This window comes from Rana temporaria, chromosome 3 (assembly GCF_905171775.1).
Source record: "Rana temporaria chromosome 3, aRanTem1.1, whole genome shotgun sequence".
NCBI classification, from domain to species: domain Eukaryota; kingdom Metazoa; phylum Chordata; class Amphibia; order Anura; family Ranidae; genus Rana; species Rana temporaria.
In genome coordinates this window covers 331141857-331167808 of record NC_053491.1, presented here as the reverse complement: position 1 = coordinate 331167808, position 25952 = coordinate 331141857, and the positions used below count along the sequence as shown (strand labels likewise).

Genomic DNA, 25952 nt, shown 5'->3' with positions numbered 1-25952 from the left:
GGACTGGAAAACCGCGTTACTCAGTAGTGGCTTCAAGGAGCCCAAAGAAGATACTGCAGGGACCTGTGGTCCTGGTAAAGGTAGTTTAAATGCCCAGCGGATCATGTCCGTCAAGGACTGGATCCACAGACTCTCCTGGGAGAGAAGGATCCTCTATAGTGGATACCTCCATATCGGAACCCACCAGGTTCTGATCTTGCTTGATCCTCTTGAGATTCCCACTCCTCAAGGGAGAGGACCTCTGCATCCGAGGAAACAAACTTAGGAGACGGGGATCTAACCCGTTTTATCCCAGGAATTGAGTTTGCAATCAACATTGTCAATATCTGCTCTAGCCCACCTAGGGTGGCAGCTAGTATATCCTCCGTAACATTGACAGGGTTGGGTTGATTAGGGCCAGCCACAGCACCTAGCAACCCTGATGGCTCATCCAAGGCGACGCCCTCTGGTCTTTCAGGTGAGGATGGACCTGGCAGAGCCTGACCGAGATCCTCAGAGCCTGAGGGGGAACCCTGTTGTTCTCAACATTCATCTTTAGCTGTTCCCGAGCCTTTGGGAGCCATGGTACAATATTGAGGTACTCCGCTGACAACAACTGTTGTCGCAAGAAGATACACAAAAATACTCCAAACAAGGGGGTAAGGGTAGTCTAGGAAAAACCTATTGTCCCTTAAGTCACTAGGAAGGTAAATCAGTAAGGAATACCACCCTCCTATATGCTGAGTTAGCTTGGATAATAAAAACATCCCGGCTGCTGTAAGAGACCTTGGCTAAATAATAATGACAGTCAATGTGGAGCCAGCTCCAGACCCGCAGGTCATTATACCGCCACTGGGTTTCGCTGTGGTCCGGTGAATCCTAGGATTCTGATGCTCCTAGCCACGAAGACACGTGACTTCATCAGAGCCTCTGATGAAGTCACGTGTCATGACGTAAAGCGTAAGGCCCTGATAGACGTGACCGGAAGTGTCGTGACATCCCGTCCGCACATCCGCAGCTTGTTTGCAACTCGTTTGCCCACGTTTGAATTTTAGTTTTATGCTGAACATTTTTATATACTTTTGGAATTTCATTAAAATCCTTTGAGAACTACTACACTATTGGATTCTCTTCTTTTTAATACCTCGTGGATTCCCTGTCAATGTTCGGGCACGGAGCCTCCATTTTTTCGAAGCCCTGAGTCGACACACAGAGAGAAGGACACGTTTTTGGGAGAAGATCCAGGATCGTAGCTGCCCATCCAGAGAGAGAGAAGGGTATCCATAATCCATCTGAGGATTCTCATGCTGTTTCCCCACGTCAGGGAGGTAAGCGCTCTGTGAGCCCAGCTACTTTGTGGATTCTCTACAACACCTGTACATGGATCTACGGTTTATCTCTGCCTCTTGAAATTCTTCATGCAATTTACCTGGGACATTCATATTCACCATTTTCAGTTTATTTGATTCACTCTGGTTTGCATTATCACGTTGGTTGTCACAGTGCCTTATGTGGTGGTTGTGCACTTTGTCATATTCCTCATTTTAGAGGATCATTTATATAATTTTATTATTATATTTTTTACACTTTGTTTGGTTCATAAGTGCACCATTCACAGGTTTTTGCACTCATCATTCATTTATTCATCCAATTGCATTTTCATGTTCTGTTTAGTATGGGAGACCAGATATAGTGAGAATGCAGGGCCCTGGGTTTAGTAACATTTTAAAAGCCTACATGGCAAAAACTGAAAAAGAAAATGCTGTGTGTACTTTTTCCCAAATCAATCAAACTTCAGATAAGCAGGGGAAAAAAACGTAGTTATAACCAAAAAGCTATTTTTTTTAGTTGATTATCTCCTAGAAAAACATACTGTAACCCTCTCCAAAAAAAACTTTAAAAACACTTAAAATTAAAAACTTTAGCCATATATGTCCTCTGAAAATAAAGTGAACTTAATATACCGTCACCTCTATTATATAGATTGTGAATGCTGAAGATAAACACAAAACAAATGTAACCCCTCACATTTTTGTAAATATTTTATTATACCTTTTCATGTGACAACACTGAAGAAATTACACTTTGCTACAATGTAAAGTAGTGAGTGTACAGCTTGTATAACAGTGTAAATTTGCTGTCCCCTCAAAATAACTCAACACAGCCATTAATGTCTAAACCGCTGGCAACGAAAGTGAGTACACCCATAAGTGAAAATGTCCAAATTGGGCCCAATTAGCCATTTTACCTGCCCGGTGTCATGTGACTCGTTAGTGTTAAAAGATCTCAGGGAATGGGGAGCAGGTGTGTTAAATTTGGTGTTATCGCTCTCACTCTCTCTGGTCACTGGAAGTTATACATGGCACCTTATGGCAAAAAACTTTCTGAGGAGCTAAAAAAAAAAAAAAAAAAAGAATTGTTGCTCTACAAAAAGATGGCCTAGGCTATAAGAAGATAAGAATATTGCCAAGAGCCTGAAACTGAGCTGCAGCATGGTGGCCAAGACCATATAGTGGTTTAACAGGACAGGTTCCACACAGAACAGGCCTTGCCATGGTCCACCAAAGAAGTTGAGTGCACATGCTTGGCATCATATCCAGAGGTTGTCTTTGGGAAATAGACGTACGAGTGCTGCCAGCATTGCTGCAGAGGTTGAAGGGGTGCGGGGTCAGCCTGTCAGTGCTCAGACCATATGCCGCACACTGCATCAAAATAGTCTGCATGGCTGTCGTCCCAGAAGGAAGCCTCTTCTGAAAGTGATGCACAAGAAAGCCCGAAAACAGTTTGCTGAAGACAAGCACACTAAGGACCAGGGGCGTAACTAGAAATCACAGGGCCCCATAGCAAAATGTTGTATGGGGCCCCCCCCCCTCCAAAAAAAAAATAAACTAATGCCATTGAACAACACATTACTACACTCATGTGGCACAGTACCCAAGCAACAGCTTATATTAATTTTGAACAGCAAAACAAAAATTTAAATAACCTGTTGGTGTGCCTTGAGGACTGGAGTTGGGAAACACTGCTCTAGACCTCGCTGTTCATAGTGTCCATGAGGCCCCATGCTTCCGATGTAGAGGTCCATGGTCTTTACACAATACATGATCCTGGAGGAGGAGGGAGAGGGGGGGGATAGGACAGAGGAAGGGGAGTAGAGGGGAAGGGGAAAGAGGACATAAGGAGGAGAGGGAGAGGTGAGAGAAAAGGAGGGGGCAAGAGGGCAGAAAGAGAACGGGGGAAACCGAGGGAGGGGAGGGAGAGAGGACAGAGAAAGGGATGGGGGAAGAGGACAGAGAGTAGACAGAGGGGGAGAGGAGAGAAGGAGGGGGAGAAAAGACAGGGGGCAGAGAGGATATAGAGGGGGGAGGTGAGAGTAGACACAGGGAGTTTAGTAGAGAGAGGGTGGGGGGATCAGAGCAGACAGAGAGATGTGGGAGAGGAGAGAGTAGACAGAGGGAGTTTAGTAGAGAGAGGGTGGGGGGATCAGAGCAGACAGAGAGATGTGGGAGAGGATAAAGAGAGGGGGGAGAGGAGAGAGTAGACAGAGGGAGGGGGGTAGAGAGAGGGTGGGGGGATCAGAGCAAACAGAGAGATGTGGGAGAGGATAAAGAGAGGGGGGAGAGGAGAGAGTAGACAGAGGGAGGGGGGTAGAGAGAGGGTGGGGGGGATCAGAGCAGACAGAGAGATGTGGGAGAGAATAGAGAGAGGGGAGGGAGAGGATAGAGAGAGGGTGAGGAGAGAGTGGGCAGAGGGAGGGGGAGAGGATAGAGGGGGGAGATAAGAGTGAACAGAGGGAGGAGAGGATACAGAGAGTGGGCAGAGGGAGGGGTATAGAGAGAGGGTGTGGGGGAGATCAGAGTGGACAGAGGGAGGTGGGAGAGAGTAGAGCAGACAGTGGACAGAGGGAAGGGAGAGAGAGAGGGAGAGGATAGAGAGAGGGCATGGGGAGAGAAGAGAGTAGATAGAGGGAGGGGGAGAGAATAGAGAGCAGGAGGGGGAGAGGAGAGAGTGGACAGAGGGTGGAGGGAGAGGATAGAGGGAGGGGAGGGTGGATAGAGAGAGGGTGTGGGGAGATCAGAGTGGACAGGGGGAAGTGGGATAGAGAGGATAGAAAGAGGGAGAGGGGAGTGTGGACAAAGGGAGGGGGAGAGGAGAGAGGGAGAAGAGAGAGTGGACAGAGGGAGGGGAGGATAGAGAGGGAGGGGAGAGAGCATAGAGAGGGAGGGGAGAGAGTGAGGGGAGAGGATACAGAGAGGGAGAAGGAGTGGATAGGGGAGGCATAGCATGGACAGAGGGAGGGGGAGAGAATAGAGAGGGAGGGAGTGGATAGGGGGAGCTTAGTGTGGACAGAGGGAGGGGAAGAGGATAGAAGAGGGGGGAGAGGAGAGAGTGGAAAGAGGGAGGGGGAAAGAATAGAAAGAGGGAGGTGGAGAGGAGAGAGTGTAAAGAGGGAGGCGCAAAGGATAGCTAGAGGGAGGGGGAGAGGATAGAGAGAGGGAGGGGGAGAGGATAGAGAGAGGGATGGGGAGAGGATAGAGAGAGGGATGGGGAGAGGATAGAGAGAGGGATGGGGAGAAGATAGAGAGAGGGATGGGGAGAGGATAGAGAGAGGGATGGGGAGAGGATAGAGAGAGGGATGGGGGAGAGGATAGAGAGAGGGATGGGGAGAGGATAGAGAGAGGAATGGGGAGAGGATAGAGGCGTGGACAGGAAGGGGAAAAGGATAGAAGAGGGGGGAGAGGAGAGAATAGAAAGAGGGGGGTGGAGAGGAGAGAGTGGAAAGAGGGAGGGGGAAAGGATAGATAGATAGAGGGAGGGGGAAAGGATAGATAGAGAGGGAGGGGGAAAGGATAGATAGAGGGAGGGGAGAGAGGATAGAGAGGGAAGGGAGAGAGGATAGAGAGGGAGGGGAGAGAGGATAGAGAGGGAGGGGAGAGAGGATAGAGAGGGAGGGGAGAGAGTGAGGGGAGAGGATACAGAGAGGGAGAAGGAGTGGATAGGGGAGGGATAGCGTGGACAGAGGGAGGGGGAGAGAATAGAGAGGGAGGGAGTGGATAGGGGGAGCTTAGCGTGGACAGAGGGAGGGGGAAGAGGATAGAAGAGGGGGGGAGAGGAGAGAGTGGAAAGAGGGAGGGGAGAGAATAGAAAGAGGGAGGAGGATAGGATAGAGAGAAGGAGGAGGAGAGGATACAGAGAGGGAGAAGGAGAGGCTAGAAAGAGTGGCTAGGGGAGGGATAGCGTGGACAGAGGGAGGGGAAGAGGATAGAAGAGGGGGGAGAGGAGAGAATGGAAAGAGGGAGGGGAGAGAATAGAAAGAGGGGGGTGGAGAGAAGAGAGTGGAAAGAGGGAGGGGGAAAGGCTAGCTAGAGGGAGGGGGAGAGGATAGAGAGAGGGATGGGGAGAGGAGAGTGGATGGGGGGAAGGTAGCCTGGACAGCAGGAGGAGGAGAAGCAAGAGTGAACAGAGGGATGTAGGTAGAGAGGACAGAGGGGGGGGAAGAGGACAGAGGGAGAGAGAGGATGGAGCAAGTGAGGAGAGAAGAGAAAGGGGGTGAAGAAAATAATGGGGGAATGGAAGGGGGAGATAAGAGGCTTAGGGGGCAGAGGGAGGGGGGCTGCTGACATGTGGTAATTGGGATATGTGGATACAGTGTTCAGTGGGTATCAGGATGTTCAGTGCTCCTCCTCACACTGCAAAGACACGTTATACTGAGAGTGAGAGACCCTGGACTGATACACTATACTTCCCCCTCCAGCCTCGCACTAAGTTAGTCCTCCACAGACATGCTGGACATTGTAGTCCCACTCCCACAGACTCCTCTACACAATGGGGCACACGGAGACCACCTTCTGCTCTTCACCTTGGTCCTCCTCCTCCACGACTAAAGGCAGCAGGACTCTGAGGGAGAAGCAACTTCTATCTCTCCCGCGCTCTCTGCAGTGCAATCTGGGAGTTGTAGTCTCTCTGCAGAGCACAGGCACCAGACGGCCAAGTTGAAGTCTGTGTGCCTGTACTCTGTGGGAGAACTACAACTCCCGCCATGCACTGGGGCCGCCATCGCCGACTTTAGGTGGAGCCTGGGAGCCAGGCAGCCTGCTATTGGACGCAGGCAGCCCGAGCCTGCCCACCATCCACCCCAGGAACGATAGTAGCAATGTCACTTCAGCTTCTTCAGTCTCTGTCTGTCCCGCACAACACCTTGAAGGCAAATTAGGCAATCGCGCGATGGCGATCGCCTAATTAAAGAGCCGACTCTGCTCACCGGGCCCCACTCGGCTGCGGGCCCCATAGCGCCCGCGTGGGTCGCTATGGCGGTAGTTCCGCCACTGCTAAGGACATGGATTACTGGGCATTTGGACATTTTCAATTAGGGGTGTACTCACTTTTGTTGCCAGAGGTTTAGACATTAATGGCTGTGTGTTGAGTTATTTTGAAGGGACGGCAAATTTACACTGTTATACAAGCTGTACACTCACTACTTTACATTGTAGTAAAGTGTAATTTCTTCAGTGTTGTCACATGAAAAGATACATCTTGACTTTGCTGCCTGGCTACCCTACTTTCTCTCCTCTGAAATGCCCACTATCATTGTTGGTGACTTCAACATTCCTGTCAATGTTAACAGCCCAACTACAGCTAAACTTCTCAACTTAACCTCATCTTTTGACCTAACCCAATGGACACATACTTCCACTCACTCCAATGGTAATACCCTCAACCTTGTATTCTCCCGTCTCTGCAATCCTGCCAATCTCACCAACACCCCCTTTCCTCTCTCTGATCACAACCTCATCAGTTTCACCATATCCTTGCCTCCAACTTCCCATCCCTCCAAGCAGCAAACAATTACTTTTAGGAACCTTCGCAACTTTAACCCTTCTCTTCTCTATTCTGATACTGACCACCTATATGAAATAATCTCTCCCCTGTCCTGTCCTGACCACCTCTGTCTACAACAGTTCACTCTCATCATCACTGGATACACTTGCTCCTCTAACCACACGCAGAATCAGGCCCCGACCGTTACAACCGTGGCAAACTCACAACACTATAAATTTCAAGAGACATTGCCGTGCTCTTGAACGACTGTTGCGTAAAACCAAATGCCTGCAGGACTTCACCTTATATAAATCTGCCTTCTAAAATACAATTCCTGCCTCCATGCTGCCAAACAAGACTATTTTGGCTCTCTTATTAAAGCGGGAGTTCACCCGAATTTTTTTTTTTAACATTAGATTGATGCTCATTTTGTCAAGGGGAATCGGGTAGTTTTTTTACAATCGAAGCAGTACTTACCGTTTTAGAGAGCGATCTTCTCCGCCGCTTCCGGGTATGGTCTTCGGGACTGGGCGTTCCTATTTGATTGACAGGCTTCCGACAGGCTTCCAACGGTCGCATACATCGTGTCACGAGTAGCCGAACGTCGGTGCGGCTCTATACGGCGCCTGCGCACCGTCGTTCGGCTACTTTCGGAAAATTGTGACGCGATGTATGCGACCGTCGGAAGCCTGTCAATCAAGTAGGAACGCCCAGTCCCGCAGCCCATACCCGGAAGCGGCGGAGAAGATGCATCTCTAAAATGGTAAGTACTGCTTCGATTGTAAAAAAAACACCCGATTCCCCTTGACAAAACAAGCCTCAATCTAATGTTAAAAAAAAAGTTTTTTGGGTGAACCTCCACTTTAATACCTTGTCATCCTGTCCCCGTCGGCTCTTCTCAACCTTTAACTCTCTGCTTCGTCCCCCACCCCCTCTACCCACTAACTCATTCACTGCCCAAGAGATTGCCAATCACTTTAAAGACAAGGGCACAGATTCACAAAGCACTTACGCCGACGTATAACAAGTTACGCTGACGTAAGTGCAAATGTGCGCCGTCATATCTGTGTGCCAGACCGACAAACAGACATGTGCCTAAAATCAGGCTACACCCCGCCGACGTAGCTTGCTCAATCCGGCATAGGGTGGGCGCACATTTAGGCTGGGCACATGGTGCTGCTCCCATTGATTAGCCATTCAAATATGCAAATGAGGGAAATACGTCAATTCACGAACGTGCGCACCCGGCGCATACTACGCGAGATGCGCGTAAGTTTTACGTCCGGCGTAACGTTATTCCCCATAAAGGAGGTGCAACCTGGCAACAGACATGCACAGGTCTGCACCAGGGAACACAAGCTGGCGTATTGTGCGTTGGACGTGTGTCTGGCTGGGCGTACGATCCGGTGTAGCTTAGGCAGTTTTGCCGGCGTGGTTGTGAGCAGGCGCATGGGGGTGCGTCCATGTCACGGCGCATGCGCAGTTCGTGATACGTACCTGTCTGGCGCTCGGCCCATCATTTGCATGGGGTCACGCCTCATTTGCATGGGTTCACGCCCACTTCCACCTACGCCGACGTGCGCCTTCGAAACCCACGCCACGCTGGCGCAGCGTTGGGAGCACTGGCTTGCTGAATGCAATGCTTGCCTCTCTGCGCTGCGTTGGCGTAGTGTACAGTGTTTGCTCTACGGCTGCGTAATGTGCGCCCTGCTCTCTGTGAATCTGGGCCAAGATTTATGCAATTCGTGAGGACACCCCCACTGTCCATACATCTTCACCACCCAACATAACTTGCCTAACGGCACTTTCAACACTCTCCTCTTTTGAATTGGCTACTACTGAAAAGGTTACAAAACTTTTCTCAGATGCCCACCTAACCAATTGTCCCTTGGACCCTGTTCCCTCACAACTACTACGGTCACCCTCTTCTTCTATCCTATGCTCCCTCACTCACATCTTCAATGTCTCCCTCTCTAGTGGCACCTTCCCCTCCCCTCTAAAACATGCACAGATCACTCCCATACTTAAAAAGCCCTCACTGGACCCCACCAACCTTAACAACTTAAGGCCCATCTCATTGCTCCCATTCACCTCTAAACTTCTAGAACGCCTAGTCTACAACCGTCTTGGCTCCTACCTCAGTGAAAATAACCTTATTGACCCCTTACAGTCTGGCTTTCGCTCGCAGCACTCCACGGAAACTGCCTTACTAAAAAGAACTAACAATTTACTAACTGCTGAAAGCAACAGCCAGTACTCCATACTCCTCCTTCTTGACCTCTCTGCAGCCTTTGATACCATTGACCACCCGTTCCTTCTCAATAAACTCCATTCCCTTGGCCTCCAAGATTCTGCTCTATTCTGGTTCTCTGCCTATCTATCACAGTGCTCCTTCAGTGTTGTCTCCTCCTCTCCATTGCCCCTTTCTGTGGGAGTCCCCCAAGGCTCTGTTCTTGGACCACTTCTCTTCTCTATCTACACCTCCTCCCTTGGTCACTTGATAACCGCCCACGGCTTTCAATTCCACCTATACGCCGATGACACCCAAATCTATCTGTCTACTCCTCACTCCTTCAGTCTCCTCTCGCATTACTAACTGACATCTCAGCATGGATGTCCCACCACTTCCTTAAACTAAATCTCTCTAAAACTGAGTTACTAATATTCCCCCCTGCCTGTGCCCCCCTCCATGACTTTTCCATCAAAATCAACAATGCAACCATCAGTCCCTCCCCTCACGCAAGGGTACTGGGTGTAATCCTAGACTCTGACTTGTCATTTCGGCCTCAAGTCCAATCGTTGTCAAAAGTTTGTAGAATTCACCTCTGTAACATCTCTAAAATTCGCCCCTTTATAACAAATGAAACCACCAAACTCCTCATTCACTCCCTTGTTATTTCTTGCCTTGACTATTGCAACTCCCTTCTTATTGGCCTGCCTCTCTATAGGCTATCCCCTCTTCAGTCTATCATGAATGCTGCTGCCAGACTTATCCACCTTACCAACCACTCAGTGTCTGCCAAACCTCTCCAATCCCTACACTGGCTCCTTATCACCCAGCGAATCAAATTCAAAATACTAACCACAACCTACAAAGCCATCCACAACTCTGCCCCGATCTACATCACCAATCTTGTCTCCAAACATATCCCAAACCGTCCTCTCTGCCCATGCTCGTCTCCAGGATTTCTCCAGAGTGTCTCCCATCCTCTGGAACTCACTACCTCAACCTGTCCAGCTATCCCCTACTCTTGCTACCTTCAGGCGATCCCTGAAAACTCACCTCTTCAGGGAAGCTTATCACGTCTCCAACTAATCTTTTACCACTTCCATCAGCTCACTCCCCACCGTTACAACCTTTTGTACCACCTGCCCCACCCTATTAGATTGTAAGCTCTTCTGAGCAAGGCCCTCTTAATCATCTTGTATTTTATTGTATTGTAACTGTATTGTCTCCCTTTTATATTGTAAAGTGCTGCGTAAACTGTTGGCGCTATATAAATCCTGTATAATAATAATAATATAATAAAATATTTACAAAAATGTGAGGAGTGTACTCACTTTTGTGAGATACTGTATATATCACAGTATGGTAGATGTATATTGTGGAACAGGCAATTGCAGCCTCTGGATAAGAGAGTCAATCCATCCTTTTCCATGCAAAAAGAAAATGCATGTAAAAAAAACATGTTAGAGACTTAAAGGGGTTGTAAAGGAAATACCGTATTTTTCGCCGTATAAGATGCAGTTTTACTACTCCAAAAAACGGAGTAAAATGTCCCTGCGTCTTATAGGGTGAATGCTGACCAGTCACTGACCCCCCCCCCCCCCCCCCCGTTGCCGCCGTGTCAGAATCCCTCTCTCATAGGAGAGAGGAGAGGACTTTTGATGCATTTCTAGCAGGGGCATACCAAGAGGGAGTGGGGGGAGACGTTTTGCACTCGGGTGTCAAAACATGGGGGATGTCAGTAGCGATGGGGGTGTTTTTTTTTCCAGCGGAACCCCCCCCCCCCCTTTTGGGGCCGTGGTCTAGTCCTGTCTGACTTCCTGCTCCTTCCCCCGCAGCTGCTGGTGTGAATGATGTCCCACAACTAATTTTTAGCTGCTTCCTGGGTACATCTGAGAGCCAGCCAGCCAGTCAGAGGGGATTATAATGGCAGTGTCCTCCACTGCCTGAGGTGAGCTGTTGATAAGGGGGTGGGAGGTGTGAGCTGGCATGGTATCCATTGCTCATCACCTGAGCTAATGTGATAGAGGCTTAAGGTGTGTTTGTGTCTGCCCTGCCACCCTGAGCTGATCTGGGAAGGGGGGGGGGGGGTTGCTGTGTCCACCACCACCACCACCAGATATAGTGTAGCTGAGCTGATTTGATAGGTGGGGTGATATTGCTGTGTGCCCACCACCCACCTATAGTAGTAGTATAATATAAAATATTTTAGTACACCATTTGGTTCAGAATATTTTTTTTCTTGTTTTTCTCCTCTAAAACCTAGGTGCGTCTTATGGTCAGGTGCGTCTTATACGGCGAAAAATACGGTAATTTGTTTCCCTAAATAGCTTCCTTTACCTTAAGGAGTGCATTACTCCTTCACTTACCTCATCCTTCGATTTTGCTTTTAAATGTCCTTATTTCTTCTGAGAAATGCTCACTTCCTGTTCTTCTGTCTGTAACTCAACACCGTAATGCGAGGCTTTCTCCCTGAAGTGGAGAAAGCCTCTTGAGGGGGCGAGCAGGAGTGTCAAGACGCCCACTAACACACAGCTCCTTTCTCTATCTGCAAAGTAAAGAGTGTCCTGACTTGCCTGCACGCCCCCTCCTCCCTCAAGAGGCTTTCTCCACACCAGGGAGAAAGCCTTGCATTACGGTGTTGAGTTACAGACAGAAGAACAGGAAGTGAGCATTTCTCAGAAGAAATAAGGACATTTAAAAGCAAAATCGAAGGATGGGGTAAGTGAAGGAGGACTGCACTAAGGTAAAGGAAGCTATTTAGGGAATTTTTTTTTTCCTTTACAACCCCTTTAAGTGAACTGTCTCCATGGGGAACCCAACAGAGGTTTCAATCCTGTGATGTATGATTGAAGCCAATATCCAATGGTCATCGTTTAGAAGCAGGATAGCATTAAGACAGTTCTCCAATCAATGTGCACTCAAGATTTTAGAATGGGCTTTAATTTATATATCTTAGTGCATTTCACATCACATACTGTGGGGAAGAATCTCATTTGTATAGAGGTCTTGCCTTCTTCATCTAGTTAATAGCTATGGTGAGAGATGACCATTAATAATGCAATCCACTACTGACAGCAATAATAGCCACTATAGAGTCTATTGATGTATACTGATGTCCAGAAATTATGTATAAATACCTGCTAACTCTATACAAACCTGTCACCTATGGACATGTGCCATAATAATGCTGAAATGTAACAATCTAATACATAGACATAGCCTATCTCCTAGGAACATAAAATCTTGTAGCTTGGACAAAAAACTTTAAAAGATGATGTCATAATAAAGTCCCTGTGAAGTCCCTGTGAAGCAGAAATAAAGGTTCAATGCAAACTCAGATAAAGCGGTAGTAAACCGCAGTTTTTTTTGTTAACCTTCAAAGGCATATAGAATATGAGGGGGATTTTGGGACTTTAGATGAAGCACATGGTGTATGTGCCCCCATACCTGGTTCAAGTAGACAAAAAAAGGGGAATTTTGTGACTTTGAATGAGGCTATTGACTTGTGGAGGTTGAATTATATGCAGACATGTTTATTGGCATATATAAATGTTGGAATGCATAACAATGATATAAAACATGTAAAAAAGTAATTTTATATCTAAAAAATGAATAGAAGGCTATATATAGATACCTCATTCAAACAAAAATTTTAGAAAAAAAGGAGCCATTTTACGGCCTTTAACGGTATCAGAAAGAGACGTAGCAACCACAATTATATAAACAATTATTTAATACAAAATTTGTTAAATTAATAGGTAAAACCATTAGGAACAAATGCTCATGTATAAATTTAAGCCGTTGGCCAGGCTATGTTGGCTTGTACTGTTCTGTCAAGAGGTTGACGCGTTTTGCAATATGTTTTCTCAGGACCGTTATATCTTAACAGACCACAGTAGGCATGCCCTCCAGCTTAGAGCGAGTAATGGCACGACATGCACAATGCAGATGCAGCTCATGATTGATATGATACCATCAATAATTAATTGATAATCTCTAAATCTTCTGAGAATAAGGGGTCTCATCCCAATTCTAATGGAAGAGGTACACAGAATACAGCCAAATCAAATCGTGAAATATCCTTCTATGCACCGAGAGAATCTCTATAGTTCATAGTCAATACGTCAGTCAGCTCACAGTTTGTCCTCAAAATGTTATCTTTCCTGGGTGAGTAGTACAAAATATTCCCAGTATCTACAAGACTGTCATCTCCTGCATAGCATCAGCTGACATTGATTAATGGATATATTTTGAGGACACCCTCTGAGCTGACTGACTTATTGACTATATAGAGATTATAAGTGCATATGTGGTTATTTCACCATTTGATCTGGCTGTTTTCTGTGTACCTCCTTCCATTAGACTTGGGGTGAGACCCCCTATTCTCAGAAGATTTAGAGAACAATTAATTATTGATGGTATCATATCAATCATGAGCTGCATCTGCATTGTGCATGGTGTGTGCCATTACTCGCTCTAAGCTGGAGGGCATGCCTACTGTTAAGATATAACGAGGAAGCAGATTGTGAAACGCGTCAACCTCTTGACAGAACAGTACAAGCCAACATAGCTTGGCCAACGGCTTATATTTATACATGAGCATTTGCTCTTAATGATTTTATCTATGTTATTTTAACACATTTTTAAATAAATAATTTTTGATATAATTTTGGTTACTACGTCTCTTTCTGATACCGTTTAAGTCTTTAAAATTGCTCCTTTTTTTCTAAAATCTTTGTTTGGATGAGGTATCTATATATAGCTTACTACAATTTTTTTTAAATATGAAATTACTTATTTACATGTTTTATATCATGGTTATGCATTCCAACATTTATTTATGCCAATAAACATGTCTACATATAATTCAACCTCCACAAGTCAATAGCCTCATTTAAAGTTCCAAAATTCCCCCTTTTTTGTCTAACCTGCAAAGGCAATGGCATTGCATATTAGCACATTATGTGATACCTATCTTAGAACAAAGCCCTCCATTGGTACTCTGTCACTGCTGAAGGCACTTCCATCTTCACCTAGTCTTCCTTCCAGGTTCACAGACTCTGACTGTGTGAGTGTGCCCGGAGCCGTGATGATGTTACTCGCACATGCGCGTGGGAGCCGCTTTTTACGGCACAGGACTCTGAAGAAAAGGCATGGGTAAGTTCTTCCCTCAGAACGCATACTGAGCTGACATCACCAGCTGCATGTACAGTAAACATCTCCTAAATGGTGTATAGGTATTTACAGTACCTATAGGTAAAAATCATGCATGTGAGCTTTGTATAGAATATTATACTTTACTAAAATCCAAGAATCACTTAAACAGGTACGATTAATGTCAGATCCATCGAGCAGAGGCGGTCAAAGAATATGGTTAAAAAGATGACAATGCCAGTTGAAGATCTGTCCTCCACCACCTTGCAGTGGACCTAAACCACTGAGCTTGGTTTGTAAGCAATGTCCCTATCTGTTGTGGTTCAACATGCCCCCTTGTAAGTTCCCGTTCCCTGCTGGGTGGGTCTTACTTAGGGGGTAGCAAATGTCTCAACTTTGTATCTTGCACACTACGCTCTTCAGTTAGACCACAAAAGATACATTTTATGAACTGCCCATTATAATCCTGTGTTAGGATATCATGCTCCATCTAGTCTGATAATGAGAAAGTATGTCTGGCAAAAAATGGGGAGTTGTGAGCACTTGACCATAAGAACAGGTATGGCGTGCTGTATTTTTTAGTCCCTAGTAAATTGTGAATTATATCTTGAAAATATCATACTGAAAGCAAAAACAAGGACTTACCTTCTCCAGGAATTTCCAGAGTAGAGGCAGAGTGTCCTTTCCATTCTGCTGGACGGCATGTAGAATATATTCAATGGAGATCCGTTCTCTGCAGCTCCATATCTTAGAGCAATACACATTACTGTGCTTTGGCAAGTCCATCTTCTCTCCACTTATCAGAGGGTCACCATACACCACCTTCACTACAGGATTGGAACTAATTCTCTCATCTTGACGGATGTAATTGTTCACAGCCATTAGGTCTCTGTCTAAGCTCTGAAAACATAAAAACAATATATTTATGGCATGTCAAATGGCATGCCAAAACGGCGGTTATTGCCGGCAATAGCACCATCCGAATCTATGCAACGCCGAATTTGCGGCGTCGCACCGATTGCCACAAGTAGATTGTTAAAAGTGGTAAGTTGGCAGATGGACTTTGTAGGCATAACACGATTAAATATATAAAAAGTATAAATTTGATTACAGAGGATATACAGAACAGTATATAAAAACGGGCAGGAGAGCGCCCCCCCGCAACCTTATATGTGAACGAGCCCTTATTTGTCTAGCACAGTGAACCCACAGGAAGTGATCAATGTTGGGGTTCTCAGTTTACTCCGGAGAAGTGGTTCCAGTGCCAGCAAGCATGCTTCTGTTCCCTCACAATGTGAATTTCATTGGTAACCTACTGGCTGACAGATCACATTCACAGCTCTTGCACTGTGGATGTCACATTTAACAAGGGATGATGAGCATGCAATTATAAGGTGAAGCTGTTATTAAAATTATTGTTGCTGGCAATGAAAGCGTATAAAGGAATTCTGGTAAAAAACAAAACAAAAAAAGCAGGACATAAATTTAAAGAGTTGTTAAAGTGATGGGGACGACACTCACACACAAGCTGGCAAGGCAGGAAGGGAGGGGAGAGAGAGGAGAGCAGCGGAATGACAGAGACACGTAACCTGACCAGGGTAATCATGGATCAGCAGCCATGATTTCTGTGGTCAGCACAATACAGGGGCCACAGGAACAGGCAAGATCAATCAGTTTTTTTTACAGCACAGAGAGGAACAGATTAGACAGCACAAGACAGCAACGTGCATGTGATCAGCACAGGGCCAATCAGCACTATCCAGACAGAAGGTCAGGGGTCCTGCATCCTGATAGGACAGCCAGTGCAGTATGAAAACTCTTCCTACCAGCTTTAATCAGGCAGGTAGAAGTCTCAAGACTGCTATATACTGCTGATGAGAAACGATATTTGGCAGTTTAGATTTACTAAAATGATTGCATTTCCATGTTCTGTGTACTGTGGAAGGTCAGATATAGTGAATGCAGGGTCTTGGGTTTAGTAACACTTTAAAACACAAATACAAACACATTCCTTACCCTGAGCACAGGGGTAATGACCATTGATGCAAAATGCTTCTCCCAGCTGTTCCTCATTTGTTTGGTTGACCAAACATCATCAAAGTTGACCGGCCCTGCGGATAAAATGAGTACAGATTTTTAATGAAGATTTCCCCATTAAATAAACATTTCACCAAGCTTTATTTTTTACATAGAGTGAGGAATACTTTGATTTTCTTTCAGGTTTCCTGGCTTTGTTCGAACTCTGGAGAACTCCCTCCCTTTGCCTGGGAAAAATTGTTTAATAGGACAGGAAGTGATGGTACACCACCATAACAGAGACCCAGACAGCAATAACAACCTGACAAATGTTCTATCCCTATTTAGTTTATAAAAAACTGAAGAAAAAAAAATAAGCATATTAACTATCCAGTTGGTACGAATAATGCTCAGATTGGTTGCAATGCCAACAGCTGGAAAGATACTGTAAAGTTATTAATAAAGCTTACTTACACTGTCCAGACCGTTGAGGGTTCAACATTTTGTCAAGTACAAGATGTACAACAGTTGTGGTGTCATCTGTGCTTTTTCCAAGACTGTTCTTCAGATATTCCAGATCTCTTTCAATGTGACGGAAAATGAAATTTCTAACATCTTGAACTGGTGGCTTCACAATGTGCATCAGGCTCTGTGACAAAGAAAATAGTTCATACAAAGTCAGCAACTTTAATATTCTCTAGTTTATTTTTTCACATTCTCCTTGAAGGACTACAGCATCTGGCAAAACCTCCACGTGAGACACCCTTCTGGGTGTATTTGATACCTAGTCCCCCACTTCACTCAATGGTTTCCCTCACTGTCCCCAACGTCCCTATTATATTCCATCCATCACACAGAACCACTGCACTCCTGAAAATGTCAAATGGCAAAGACTATGTAGTAGGAGGTAGCCTTTAAAGAAAGAAGAGTTCAGACTCTTCAACTGCTGGCAAGGTGAGAATGTAAAGGCTTCTATTGCAGGGAGCTTTTATTCCATTTTTTAAGTGACAATGTCAGTTCAACATTAATTAGAGCTGAGGTGATCTGGTCATCTTATACAGAGACTCCTAGGAGTCCGGTTTGAGCAATTCCTGCCCTATACACATCAGTTTTTACTTTTTTTTCTTCAGAAAGGATTGCCCACAGATTTGATTCAGTAGTAAAAATAGGTTCTGTCAAATGAGACTGGGCACCATGACTGAACCTGTCTGAAAGAAACTATCTATATTGCTCATAACAACCAAGATTATCCATTTATTATTTTTACCAACATTACAAACAATCAAAAGCCGTCTTAATTGGTTAATTGTGCAACAGAAAAAGTCCCTTCTACAAACACTTGCATAAGGCCCATTTTATCATGATCTGTAGTCAGCTTTAAATCGTGCCAACGACTTAATAAGACATTTAGGCAGGCATGCATGATGAATACCGAAGGACTTCTTTAGATCCAGTCTGAGACAAACATTTTGGATGCCTGAGCCTTTATGTGAATATTGTGGAGCAGGAAGGAGCATGCCATCATGGTTGGTGGTATTGTTTTCAGGTAAACACTACTCCACTCCCCCCTCCCCAAGATAGTCCATCAAGAAGCACCTGCAGGTGACTATAAACATGAAAATGTCATTATGACCACATTTAAGTGCATTTCTCAGCATCATACCTGATTATCCTCTTCTGATCCCAGAAGCATTGCCAGATGCGTTATCATCCTTAGTAAAATAAAGGCAGGGGCCGCTATATCTCGGTCTGGTGCAACAGCTGGGCCCTGACGAGCCGAGTCCCCCAACACATGTCCAGTCTGTGTTCGGTCTACATCCTGCCTGTTATAAAAGAAAAAGAAGTCATTACGTAGCCAGGATAATTTTACTAAAATAACTAAAAGCTCTAGGCCTGTGAGGGCTTGACCCTCCACAAAGAAACTGGCAAATAAGGGAGCTTAGATTGTGAAGCTATAAAAAAGTTATATAATAGAAGTCAAGATAACGCTAAAGGAATACAATTTATTCCAGCTATGTGTTCATTAAGACAACTTTTCATGTAATTTTAAATACAATGATAAGAGCTAGAATCTGTTATTAGCTTCTGGTGATCCCTTGTACTGTAAAATGGGTGAGGAAAATATGGACCTGTAAGCCAGTAAGGCTTTACTACACTGCACAGTAGTAATGAACTGAAATTTCAGCCACTGAAAATTACTGGCGAAAATAGGGTTTTCAGCGTTGTGCCGAAAGAAAAAAAAAGCACAGATAATAGCTGCCGAAGACGCCTGAGATTTTGCCGCAATTTTACCATGCTTATGATGTTTTTTTCTTAGGCCACGTGCCTCAAAACATGCATCAAAAACGCAATATTGGTGCATTTTTTATGCGTTCTTGCTGAGTTTTCAATGCATTTCAATGGGGAGGTGCATTTTTTTAACTGACTAAATATGCTTTAAAAATGCAGCCAGCAGGATTTTTAACACCGCTTCAAAAGATGCCAATAATGGCTGACAAATTCATATTCATGATATTAATTAAAAAGTCGACTATAATACAATAATTTTTTAAAAACTGTAATTTTCAGTTAAAGCAGTTGTATACCCCGCTTGGTGATTTACCTGTAGGTAAAATGAATATCTCCTAAACCTGCATGTCAGTGGCATGCCTCCATGCCTAGCGTGGTCAGTTTGAAACAGTAACCCAAAGAACCGTCAGTATCACAAGAGTTTCTGCAGCAACCTGCTCAATAAAGACAAGTTGCAGGCAACACTCACCAAGCAAGATCACTGAGGTGCCTGGATCACCAACTAACTGGACAGAAAAGCAAATCTTTTGTCAGGTAACACAATTCCTCCAATATGTATTTAGCTCCTTGCCTGGAGTAGAGCAGAAATTTGGCTACCAACAGGACTTATTTTATAAGGTGTTCACATTCATGCCAGCTTGATCTTATTTAGTCAGTAATCATACGAATTAAAGGACTGCAAAGAATTAAAGAAAAACACAAACATACTGAATTCTCAGGAATCCTGGAACGGGTGCATGCTTTTGGCCTCCAACTTCGACACCACAATCTAGACATCGACTAGTCTGCATTGGCTGACCACACTGTTTAGAAATGACAATGAATTATGAAAGCATCCTATGTGAAAAAATTATATTTGGTTGCGAATTACAAACTTTTGATGATTAGTTATAAGTGGGTTCCTTTCCTGAAGGGATTAGAACGATAACAACATCTCTGCAATACATTGCCTCTAATATAATTATGCACTTGCACCTTTCTACATTCCCTTCCTTTTTAGTTTGGGTGGTGTACAGGTATCAGCAGTATTAATCAGATATGAAGCAGTGGGCTGGCAAGTTTTAGTTAGGAGGGGGAAGTAATTGTGGTCTAAGCTCTGACTCTATAACATAGGGGTCTTCAAACTATGGCCCTCCAGTTGTTCAAGAACTACAATTCCCATCATGCTTAGTCATGTCTGTGAATGTCAGTTTGTTACAATGCCTCATGGGATGTGTAGTTCTACAACAGCTGGAGGGCCGTAGTTTGAGGATCCCTGCTATAACAAATTCATGCATACAAAGGAACATCCAAATGATGTCAACATCATTTTGCTTGCATCAAGTGGGTTTTGCATTGCCACGCAGGTCTACACAGTAAACAATGCGTCCATAACAACAAGTTAAGAAAGACTTGACAGAAAGGCCTCCCAAACATCTCCGTCCATTGGTGCACTATGTACTGTGGGTGGAAGGTTGGTAAACACCCCTAATCTTATTATGCAGGAACTGGTTAGATTCTACTCTGACTTGTATAGGTCCCGAGTGGATTATTCGACCGATGATTTACAGGAATATCTACAGGGTGTGGAATTACCTTGTCTGTCGGCTTCTCAGAGGGTTCTCTTGGAATCTCCTATAAAAATTGAGGAATTACAAGAAGCCCTTTAACCTCTTCCCGAATTCTAAAGCTCCCGGGGATGATGGTCTTCCTATGGAAGTTTTCAAACAATACAGGGGACCAATCCTACCACGTCTGTTGAAGGTCCTTAACTATGCTAGAGAACACCAATGCCTGCCTGAATCTATGACTAGAGCTAGTATCGTACATCTTTTGAAACTTGGTAAGGATCCACTAGACCCGGGTTCCTACAGAGTGATATTAAAATCCTAGCAAAGGTCCTGGCTCTCCGACTCATCAGGGTCATCTCCTCTATTATTCACTCGGATCAGTCAGGCTTTATGCCCCAAAAATCCACGGCCATTAATCTCCGTAGACTTTACTTAAATCTTCAGATGCAGTCCGAAACCATGGGGAATAGGGCCCTACTATCCCTGGACGCCCACAAAGCGTTTGACAGCATAGAATGGGGGTACCTCTGGGCTGTCATGGGCAAATTTGGCTTTGGCGAAAGGTTTCTGTCATAGGTGCGGCTGCTATACTGCTCGCCCAGGGCGGTAATTAGAGAGGCGGGACACATTTCTGAATCTTTTACCCTGAACAGGGGCATTCGGTAAGGGTGTCCACTGTCCCCGCCCCTTTTCGCCATTGCCATTGAGCCTATGGCGGCCTTGATTAGGGCAAACCAAAGAGTGAGGGGTTTTAACTATGGAGGGTTTCAGGAGAAGCTTATGCTCTATGCGGACAACATCATGCTGCTTCTGGGAGACACAGATGAATCCCTAAAGGAGGCGATGGCAGTGGTTGGCAGGTTTGGGACTTACTCGGGTCTCGTCATTAACTGGACCAAGCCCTCACTTCTGCTGTTAGATGCTGCTCAGGGTGGCGGGGAGCGGTCGATACACAGGGTGCCAGTGTCTACTTATATCAATTATCTAAGGGTCCAGATTGACCCCATTACTAAACAGAATTAGAGATAGAGTCAAAATATGGTCGCGTCTTAAGATGTCCCTGGTGGGCAGGGTTAATCTCATAAAAATTATTTTTATGCCCCAGCATTTATATTTTCTTCACAATACACCCATGGTTATCCCTCTAAAAATGTTCAGGATTATCAACTCTTCTTAGGTCCTTTTTTGGTTAAAAATAAACCCCCCAGGGTTAGACTGGATCTGGGCCAATGGGTACTACGAGGGGTTGCTCTCGTTGGATTGCGGTGCGCGGTGGAGGAGGTGCGGAGTCACACACTTGAGACACATTTTTGCGGTGGGTGGACTGATTCCCTTTCCGGAGCTGGGCGAGCGATTTCACCTCCCGCAGTCAATGCTCTTCTATTATAGACAGTTGCAACACGCAGTGAGGGCGCAGTCAGGGGGGGACCCTTGGATTATCTCACAAACACCAATATTTAAATATATGGCTGAAGTATCCCAGTTTCAAGTAGGTGGGAGAGAGATGTAGGAGTGTTTGAGGATGAGCAGTGGGAGGAGGCGCTCCAAGTGGTACAACTCTGTTCCTTAAATGTGGCCCAGCGGCTCTCACAACTCTACATTATACTTAGAGTACATTATATGCCCGACAGGTTGTGTAAAATGGGGGTCAGAGCGGATTCTAATTGCCCCAGATGTGTATGAGATCATGGGGACCTAATCCATCTGTTGTGGAGGTGCCCCAAGCTACACCTATACTGGACAGGGGTTTTAGCCACAGTTAACGGAGTGTTTCAGACTACCATACCTACAGACCCGAAACCTTGCATACTAGGAGTCTTGGATGACATCCCCATGGACGATAATTCAAAACAGGCCATAACTAGGGCCCTGTTTCAGGCCCGCAAACTTATTCTTAGGCATTGGAAGGCTACTGAGCCACCAACGGTGAGGGAATGGATTACCCAAATGGGTGACACCATTCGTTTGGAGAAATGTATATATCAGCATAGGAGTCGGTCGGGGAAGTTTGACAGACTGTGGGCACCTTGGCTAGATACCCCCTGGCCTGTCTCTGGTTGACCTGGTGATGGATCGACTATTGATGTAGAGGTTGGGTGAGTGATGTAAACAATGGGTGAGCAGAGAGGGTGATCTTCTTGTGGTGTACATGACTTATTGTGGTGTGGGCTTCTGCAATGACTATACCCGGTGAAAGCGAGACCTGAATCTTTTTTTTTTATGCGTGGTGACAGGTGTTTGCAGTACTGCCACCGTTTTCCTCTTGCAACACAGATGGCTTTGAATGACTACAGATGTGTCCTGTATAGGAGCTGTGACACTTCCCCCCCTTTTTTTTCTCCCCCCCTTTTCTATGTTCCGTTTTTATGTTTTGTATTTTATGTTTCTCAATAAGTTTCCCTAAGTTGAGGAAAAAAAGGAGAAATAATTGGATGTGATATAGTGCAGCACTGTGAATGACACTGTCTAGAATGTTGTGTGGGGCAGAATACCTTGCTTTGTAAACCTTTGGTATGAGTAGAGAAATGCGTTAGGATAAAGCCTGTACTCTGTGTTCTTTCTGCTGCACAATGTAATGTGTATGTTTGTAACTTTGTATGGTCCTTTTTTTTCAATAAATACCTTTTCTGATTTAAAAAAGAAAGACTTGACAGGCAAAGAGAGCAGTTTTTACCTGAAATAGCATCAGAGGAGGCCTGAACATCTACCTGGTGGAATTTAAGAAATGTGAACAGAAGTTTAGGTGGCCAACTTGCAAATCTTAGACACAAATGCCTGATGCTAAAAAGCTCATGATCTAGTAATTTTTGCCTTAACAGGGAAGAGGGGAATACTATCCTTCAAAGCATAAGCTTGATAAATGATAACCCGTTTAAACCACAAAGCAATAATGGAGCAAGAAGTAGGGAAACCCCTGCAGACCCCTCCAGAAATACAAAGAGGGAATGTGATTGCCTAAAAGAACATATAGCTGAGAGGTAAACTCCCACATCATGTACCACATCAAGACAGTGTAATTTATTTTTATTTGGAACAGGACATAAGGAATGAATGGTTATGGTCATGATTTGTCTTTTGATGGTTCTCAATACCATGGTGTACTTTCTAGGGAGAAAGTTCCTTGACAGCAAAATAGGTGTTCCAAGTTCAATGGAAGAGAAGTTGATTACAAAGCCTTCAAGAGTGTGGAGATGACCAAGTCTGACAGGTTTCTGTCTTCAACAGCCATGCCGTTAAAGCCAGAAACTGAGAAGCAGGATGCAACATTAACCCACGGAAGAGTCTACTAGGAGTCTCAATATGTCTGGGTACCACATTCTCCTTGACCAATTTGGTGCAAGGAGAATCATCTGAATGCTCTCCATTTTGATCCTGCAAAGAAGTCAAGGAAGAATCTGGAAGGGTGGAAAGGCATAGATTCAGTTGAACTGATCACACAGGGACACCAGAGCATCCACTGAAAATTCCAGAGGGTCCCTGCACTAGACCTGACAACATACCTGCCCAGTTTGTTTTTGAATCTGGATGTCTGGCATCCCCCAGCTGTGGCAAAGGGCTTGAAAACACTTTCAGATAAAGAGGTTGTTCCCCCAGATCCAGAAGCTGACTGAGAAAGTCTGCCTGCCAATTTTCCTCTGATGTGGTCGGGAGACAGGGCCGGAATGTGGAGTTCTGCCCAGGAAAGGATCAAGTTTGCTTCCTTTGAGGCAGTGTGACTGGGTGCCTCCTTGATGACTGATTTCTATCACAGCCGTGGCATTGTCCAACCGGATTCTTTTCAGGTGTCCTCGCAAAAGAGGAGTCCAGTGTTGAAGAGGTAATTAAAACACTCTGAGCACCAAAATGTTGAGGGGAAGGCAGGAGCTTCCTCTAACAACCAAGTCCCTTGCATTGAGAAGGCATCCAGGACTGCTCCGCAGCCCAATAGACTGCATCCATAGTAAGAATCTTCCATCACTCAGGGAGATCTAGAGCTCTACCTATCCCAACTGGCCTTCCCAGAACTGACTGCTGACCAGCGTACTTTGCTGGATAAGCCAATCACAGTGGAGGAACTGGTGGGGGCAGTCGGCGCTTTCCCTAACTGCAAGGCCCCGGGGGAGGACGGGCTGCCCATGGAGGTGTACAAACAGTATTCTGAAGTATTACTCCCCCAATTACTGAAGGTCTTTAACAAGGCCAGGGAAAGGGGGAATTTACCCCCGTCTATGACTAAGGCTAACATAGTCCTGCTACTTAAGCCAGGCAAAGATCCTGTAGACCCAGGTGCGTACCGCCCCACTTCCTTACTGCAAAGTGACATCAAGATACTGGCTAAGGTGATGGCCATGCGGCTGAATGGGGTGATAACTTCAATTGTGCATGGAGACCAGGCTGGTTTCATGCCCAATAAATCCACGGTGGTCAATCTTAGGAGGCTGTTCCTTAATATGCAGGCACGGGCGGACAATATGGGCAGTAGGGCGCTACTATCCTTAGACGCCACAAAGGCGTTTGATAGTATAGATTGGAACTACCTTTGGACGGTGTTACAGAAATTTGGGTTCGGCCCGGTTTACATTTCCTGGGTGCGCTTGCTATACTGCCAGCCACAGGCGGCAATAAGGACGTTTGGCTCCCTGTCAGGGAGCTTTGCACTGAGGAGGGGTACTCGGCAGGGGTGCCCCCTGTCCCCCCTCCTCTTTGCTTTGGCTATCGAACCGCTGGCCATTAGTATCAGAGCCAACCCTCGCATCACCGGTTTCTGCTATGGAGACGAGCAGGAAAAGGTGATGTTATATGCGGACGATACCCTCCTTTTGTTGGGGGATACGGACACCTCCCTTAGAGAGGCTATGGTAGCGATCACGGAGTTTGGCCGATTTTCTGGTTTACTTATTAACTGGTCAAAGTCGGCCTTGCTTTTGTTGGACGGTGATAACACGCAGGTAATTAATCCCTTGTGCCCTATTCCCATTACTCCCTCCTTTAAGTACCTAGGGGTACAGATCACGGCTCAGCCACGGGACTTCATTCATCTCAATATATCCCCCTTGTTACTACGGTTTAGGGACAAAGTTAAAACTTGGAAGGCCCTGCTGCTATCGGTTGCAGGCCGGGTGAATTTAATCAAGATGATACTTATGCCACAGTTATTATACTTCCTCCATAACACCCCCATGGTCATCCCCTTGAAAGTTTTCCACACGGTTAATAGTATCTTTCGCGGCCTCATCTGGAGAGACGGGGCTCCTAGGATCAAATTAGAACACTTACAGAGACCTAAGGATAGTGGGGGATTGGCACTGCCAAACCCCTGGCTATACTATTTGGCGGCCCAGATGCAGCAGCTGGTCGGTATGTTTCGGCCGGCGGTGCGATCCTCTGCTCAGAAACTCCTGGAGCACACCGTGGGCAGAAGTCCGATTCCTGAGGCGCTGGAGGCACAGGCCTTTGCTAAACCACATAAGAAATACCCCACTTTTAGTCTAACCCAGAAGGTATGGAACAAGGTTAAATATGTTCAGAATGCGGAAGGATACACGAAATACAGTCCAATATGGCAAAATGACACCTACACTGAACTGGCCAAGTTGCAATCGGGGACCAGATGGAAAAGATATGGGGTTACACACCTTACACACATATTCCGTAATGGAGTGCTACGTACGTTCCCTGCGTTGCGAGAGGAGTTCGGCTTGCCGCAGTCAATGTACTTCTCCTATCTACAGTTGAGGCATGCAGTGGTGGCGCAGGGTCGCTCTTCTGAGTGGTGCCTGTCGCCTACTCCTGCTTTTGATCTTTTAGGGGATGCTGAGACGTCGAAAGGCTTTATCTCCCAGTGCTATACCATTCTGTTGCAATATGTGATGAAGCAGCATCCCCTGAGCATAAGAGAGAGGTGGGAAGCGGATGCGGGAGAGTTGGATGGGGAA

General features: G+C 45.6%; 1 protein-coding gene across 5 annotated transcripts in view; it reads right to left on the bottom strand.

Moving 5' to 3' along the window:
• Positions 1-25952, bottom strand: part of RNF213 (ring finger protein 213) — a 520350-nt gene that overhangs the window by 33586 nt on the left and 460812 nt on the right. For all 5 annotated transcript variants that reach the window (XM_040345008.1, XM_040345007.1, XM_040345006.1 and 2 more), the window contains 5 exons: positions 19196-19290; positions 17862-18021; positions 16673-16847; positions 16199-16293; positions 14828-15082 (listed from right to left, as the gene is read on the bottom strand). In XM_040345008.1, coding sequence (XP_040200942.1) covers positions 14828-15082; positions 16199-16293; positions 16673-16847; positions 17862-18021; positions 19196-19290 — 780 coding nt within the window. The remainder of the gene's footprint in view (positions 1-14827; positions 15083-16198; positions 16294-16672; positions 16848-17861; positions 18022-19195; positions 19291-25952) is intronic.